The sequence below is a fragment of the Nymphalis io genome, chromosome 16, assembly GCF_905147045.1.
Source record: "Nymphalis io chromosome 16, ilAglIoxx1.1, whole genome shotgun sequence".
NCBI lineage: Eukaryota > Metazoa > Arthropoda > Insecta > Lepidoptera > Nymphalidae > Nymphalis > Nymphalis io.
The window spans coordinates 8,160,753-8,166,915 of NC_065903.1; the positions used below are offsets into that span (position 1 = coordinate 8,160,753).

A 6,163-nucleotide genomic window follows, 5' to 3' on the forward strand; every position below is an offset into this window, starting at 1 on the left:
TGTAGAACGTGGGTGAAGCCGCGGGCGATGACAATTTTAGTATAATACAAACTAAAAATTATGCTTTATGAACCAGTTTTATAATATAACTACTTGAAATTAAGAAGAGATAATGATTTTGAAATATTTATTTATATAATCACAACATAAAATATCAAGCGTATAAGTTATTTAATATAACTAAAAACATTCATATATCCGACTTAAGATCCAAGATCACTTTTTCACCGGGCTTGAAGGCTGGCATACCAAGGTATGGACATGTTGCACAACGGAAAGCATCCCCTAGATAACACTGAAAAAAAGATATTACATTAAATCAAAATTCAATTCTATAATCATTATATTTCTACAAAGTTAGTTAATTAAGTAATAATACCTACAAAAATAAAAAATATACCGTAACCGTAACAACCTGTGAATGTCCCACTGCTGGGCTAAAGGCCTCCTCTCCTCTTTTTGAGGAGAAGGTTTGGAGCTTATTCCACCACGCTGCTCCAATGCAGGTTGGTAGAATTCACATGTGGCGGAACTTCAGTGAAATTAGACACATGCAGGTTTCCTCACGATGTTTTCCTTCACCGTAAAGCACGAGATGAATTCTAATCACAAATTAAGCACATGAAAATTCAGTGGTGCTTGCCCGGGTTTGAACCCACGATCATCGGTTAAGATTCACGCGTTCTTACCACAGGGCCATCTCGGCTTTTTTAATAAAAAATATATTAATTAGAATTTATCAGGTTGGCTCAATGCACCGAACAATGTTGCTATGAATAAATCTGAGTATATAAAATTGCATTTTATATACTCATAAATAACAGTACATTTAAATATACTATACTCTAGTACATTTTATGATTTTTTTATTATTACTGTTGAACACCACTAACATTTCACCAGATGAAATTTTATTAACCTCTTGTTAATTAATTGCTAACTGGTCTTAGTAGGTACATTAATAACAATTATAAAAGTTTTTGTAGTTTAGAAAATATCAACATTCATATTTACCCCTCAAATTAAGCATAAAGCTTGTTTTTGGAGTGAGAACAATAACAGTCCCAAGAGGTCAGGACTGAATTTGCAACTTACACATTCCTAAACAGCTTTTAAAATGTTGCCCTAAAAAGAATGTGTAATCACAATACCTTTTTAGTTAGAACTATAGAGATAAAGGAAAAAGTGAATATGCTTACACTTCCACATGAGGATTTAGGTGTATCTTTTGTCTCTCCTCGTAACTCTTCAGCTAAGCCACAAGAGCAGTCCGCACATGCCTTCCTTTTCCCGGTTGTAGAGCATACTGTGAAAACAGTACAAATAAACTTAGAAAATGAATGATTCCACAAATTCAAATAGAATAGTTATGTTAACATTGGCACACACATTTGAATTTAAAAAAAAAATGAAAATGTACAATATCAGACATTACATGTATTTTCTATTAATAATATAATGTTTATAAGTTATACCATAACACACAATGAATAGCTTCAAGTTTTGGCATCAAATGAACTGATTACAGATACAAGGTAATTTACACAGATAAGATAGAAACCAACTATTATAGACAAATTCCAAATTTGAATAGCATGAATGTCAATCAATCAAATAAAAACATTCATTCACATCCTGGCATTGTAAATTCACCTTGAGTGATACATCACTTGGAACACAAAACCTCAACATTGTAATACTAAGCTTATTACACTTGGAACACAAAACCTCAAGAAATTCTTATCAAGATAAAATGTTAAGCATAAAAAAATTAAAAGGAAAATCTCTATAATAATGGTGATAATATTAAACATACTATTTTAAGATACCAATGTTGAATAACATCCTTATCTTTTATAACTACTTAAAACAGCAAACATTTTTTTTTTAATAATTTCTATGTTAATTTGAGTATTTTTCATATAAATAGTATTAATTAGAAACATAAAAAAGTAGTCTATTAAATAAAATGCTTGTTTTAAGTGAAATTCAAACAGTATACAAACCTCTTAATGACTGCTGATCAGGACGCTTAAGGTCGTCTTCATCGAGCAACATATCAGAATCAATTATTTCATCATCATTCTTTCCTGTCCATGCTTCCTCTATTGTTTCATCTAATTTCCACACTGCTGGTTTGTTACTGAGTTTAAGTGATGCTTTAGAGCCAACCTACATTAAAAGGAACATTTCAACTTTTATTTTTTAATATAGGATTTACATAGTAAAAAATAGGTTGTTTAATTAAAGTATTTAATATAACATAGCAAAACACTTATGATAATACTTGAGCTGCTTACCTCAAAATTAGGTTTTTCAGCTAAATACTGGTTATCACGCCCTTTTGTAACATTTATAAATCCGTTTAACTTGAGATTTAAAGTGATATCTTTTGTGTCTTTTAAAATAAGTTTTCCACTGGGCTTCAAGAGCTTAATTAATATTGCAAGTAGACTATCATTGTGGTCAACAGAGTGTGGTATTATCCAATTCGATAATATTATATCAAACGAAGAGAACGGTCTAGAAGCTGAAAACATATAAATTACGTTAGAATGATTAAGCAACAATGCATGCTTGGATTCAGAAAGTTTTTAATAACAAAGGTTCCTTACCTTCTGTAATCATAGAAGAATTTTCAAGAACCACAGACGTATTTGCTAAACCTTGAATTTTGTTTACTAATTCGCTTATTTTATTAGGTTCACTGTTACTCCATACGATCAATACATTATCACCACTTTTGATATTATCCATGATGTAAACAGCAACTTTTTAAATAGAAGGAAAACGCGAAAGGGTTTAAATGTATTGCTTTAAATTTTTGAGAGTACGGAGGACGGACAACTCAATCATGAAACAATAATTCGAAAGCGTCTTCGAAGCCCGAATCGACGAATCCGAAATGATTTGTAAATTATGAACTTGCGATATGTGAAGTTTAATTTTGAGAAGTTGACAGTGCCAAGTTGACATTTATTAGTGTTACTGTCTAACATGACAGCTCGGGTTTTTTTTCATTTTTTCCTCTTGGATAAGAAAATCACCATACAGCCTCATCTTTTTGTAAAGCTAAATACACTAATAAAAAATATAAATAGTTTATTAGATGCAATAATTTCAAAAACGTTTTTAATAACAAGTTAATGGTAAAAATAGATTGATGGATAATGCAACATGTTGTGAAAAAAAGTCGGAATTAGTTAAGTATTTTAATAATTAAACAAATAAGACAAAGTAAGCTATAAACTTTGTTTTTATTTGTGAGTTTGTGCGGATAGTAGTTGCATTTGTTTATCTCGGTTATTATTTATTTTATTTATGGGAAAACCCGGGTCAAATTATTACTATCATTCGATGCGCATAGTATCTATTTTACTTATTAGAGTAAATTACCAATATGAGCAGAATATGACCATAATCTAATATTTGTTTATAAAGATACTAAATAAAACTTATGTGAAATACCAAATTATAATCGTTGTTATCAAAGAGTTAAAGTGATTATTCTATTTTCTTCAGAATATCAATTCGGCACCTAAAATTATCCCGTCTCGTAACCGACTAACTGTTCATAAACTTTAAGCAAAATAACATATTTTTAAATTTTATATTAAAATTTAAGTTTAACAATTTTGTGGAGTTGTCGTTGTAATGTGTAGACAAATAGTTAGTTTCTCTGTCTACGTTTTAATGCTACTCTGCCAAAACTATCTCTGAGTAAAAGTGTTCTGTGATTCTGCTACTGTCACTTTAGTTAACTAAATGTTAATAATAAGCAGCTGATTTTGTTATGGAAATCATAAATAAAATAAGAAAATCTAATTTGAGATGATCTTAGTATTCGCAATAACATAGTACATTACTTTCATAATGTTACAAGAAGCATTTATGGCTGGTATATGGTCATCAGTGGGAAGTACTTTGGGAAAACTCTCTGGAACATCAGATGTGGTGGTAAATATTATAATATTCAAGGGCTTTTTTAATGACATAAAGTTGTCAATGTTATTGGCTATGTATTAAAATAAAAATCATTTTAATTTTTTTCTTTATAAATTGATAGCTATTTTTAAATTTAAAATAAAATGTATACCTACATTGTGCATTGTATTTTAGGGTGACAGTTACATTTTGTGGGGTTTTCTGCTGGTTGTAATGGTTTTAGTCAATACATGGGGATGTCGGTGTTATCTTCGGTCATTAGATGCATCTACAAACTCAGTAGCACCAACTGTAATATCTTCTGCTTCTAGTTATATACTTTCGGTAAGTAATTTAATTTATATGTTTATATATCATCTTTTATAGAAATAATTTTCTTTTAATTTTTGAAGAAATAAACTGACCAAAAAACAAAAGCTCATAATAAATATGTGAAATGAAAAATCTAGTTTTTCATTCAACATTTTTATTATGAATGCCTAAAAATCAAAAATATCAGGTGAGATTTTGAGATATTGAGATATTGAGAATTGTTTTCTCTGTAGTGTAGCTTAGTATGTGCAAATGTAAAATAACATAACTGTAAAATTTTGTTCATGATTCGAATAAAATTTATATATATATATATAAATTTTGTCCATTTATATATATATATATATATATATAATGCCTGGACTGTACCAAGTTACAATTGTTAAGTTTAATTTTACATGGGAAATATTCAAAGTTATAATTATTATAATTTTCTACAGGGATTAATCGGTGTGGTATTATTCAATGAAGCATCGTCCTTCCAGTGGTGGATTGGCACTGCACTTATTGTACAGGGTTTAGCATTAGTATCACAACAACGCAAATAAAACATATAATTAGTTTTGAAGGTAAATAGTAAAAACAAACCATTGTGATTTATATCTTTATCTCAACATTCCTTCATAATATATTTTGAAAGTATTATAACTTTATTTTTATTAAATATGTTACTGTGATAAATATCAAAAATAATAATAAATTTACATTATTCTTATTATATAAAATGCTTTTTCATTTTACCTATGTTAATTTATAGATTTTTTTTAATATTCTTTAATAACCTGAGAGTCAGAATGTTTCAAAAACTGAAATTTTTAGATATAACATAATTTTTCATGATAATTATCTACATTTAATGTACATAGTCTGAAAGAAAAAATATAACCATATGTTTTACTTACTATACAATTACATATTTGGTATACTAATGTCAAGCTACAGATAAAAAATTAACTGAACTAAAATTTATCACAAATAAAATATATATACAATTATTGTTGTGATGAACATGTAAGGTATGTTTGAAATCAATAAAATATTTATTAGTGTCAACATTTTCAATATTGCATATTTTAAACTAAATTATATAAATATTAAATTGTTATTTGAATCATAATGGTAATATTGAACACGAGGTGCACAAAGATTCAAATCAGTACAATCAAGTTAACAACATATTAAACAGTAACAGAAAGCTATTTTTATAATTAATATTATAAATATTAAATACAGAATTCAACAATTCTTATATTTGACATAGATATTGGTAATTTGAAAGTAGTTGACTAAGAATATTTTCTTGTAACTATTTATATTTATATTTGTACTGACAAAAGCAAGCTCAAGGGCTTTTACTAGCCTATATAACCATAAAACGTTCATTGGTTACGCGATTGTCAACATTTACGCTATATGAGGTTTCAAATTATGGGCGAAAATAATGATAGGTACTCTTTTAATAAGAGCACCTGTAGAGTACGTGTCCTGCGATTTCAGTTTTGAATAAAAAATCATGTCATACATACATATTACGAATTCATTTTTTTTTATAGAATAGGAAGGCGGACGAGCATATGGGCCACCTGATGGTAAGTGGTCACCAACGCGCATAGTCATTGGCATTGTAAGAAATGTTAACCATCGTTTAGATCACCAATGCGCCACCAACCTTGGGAACTAAGATGTTATGTCCCTTGAGCCTGTAATTACACTGGCTCACTCACCCTTCAAACCGGAACACAGCAATACCAAGTTCTGCTGTTTTGCGGTATAATATCTGACGAGTGGGTGGTACCACTAGACGAGCTTGCACAAAGCTCTACCCCCAGTATACAAACACACGGCACATCTCGCATTAATTCTTGTGTGCTTCAGGGTCGTACCATTTGGCGTAGTTGGAAATGTG

General features: G+C 29.3%; 2 protein-coding genes across 2 annotated transcripts; one reads left to right on the top strand and one right to left on the bottom strand.

Moving 5' to 3' along the window:
• Window positions 1–113: 113 nt before the first annotated feature.
• On the bottom strand, window positions 114–2,951 carry LOC126774243 (anamorsin homolog). Its single transcript, XM_050495666.1, has 5 exons — window positions 2,616–2,951; window positions 2,301–2,530; window positions 2,007–2,172; window positions 1,200–1,306; window positions 114–295 (listed from the first exon to the last, which is right to left on the bottom strand). The coding sequence occupies exons 1-5, from the start codon at window positions 2,755–2,757 to the stop codon at window positions 191–193; spliced, it is 750 nt and encodes a 249-aa protein (XP_050351623.1). The 5' UTR covers window positions 2,758–2,951; the 3' UTR covers window positions 114–190.
• A 782-nt stretch (window positions 2,952–3,733) lies between these two features.
• On the top strand, window positions 3,734–4,948 carry LOC126774264 (uncharacterized). Its single transcript, XM_050495701.1, has 3 exons — window positions 3,734–3,957; window positions 4,120–4,269; window positions 4,698–4,948. The coding sequence occupies exons 1-3, from the start codon at window positions 3,874–3,876 to the stop codon at window positions 4,803–4,805; spliced, it is 342 nt and encodes a 113-aa protein (XP_050351658.1). The 5' UTR covers window positions 3,734–3,873; the 3' UTR covers window positions 4,806–4,948.
• The last annotated feature ends 1,215 nt before the right edge of the window (window positions 4,949–6,163 follow it).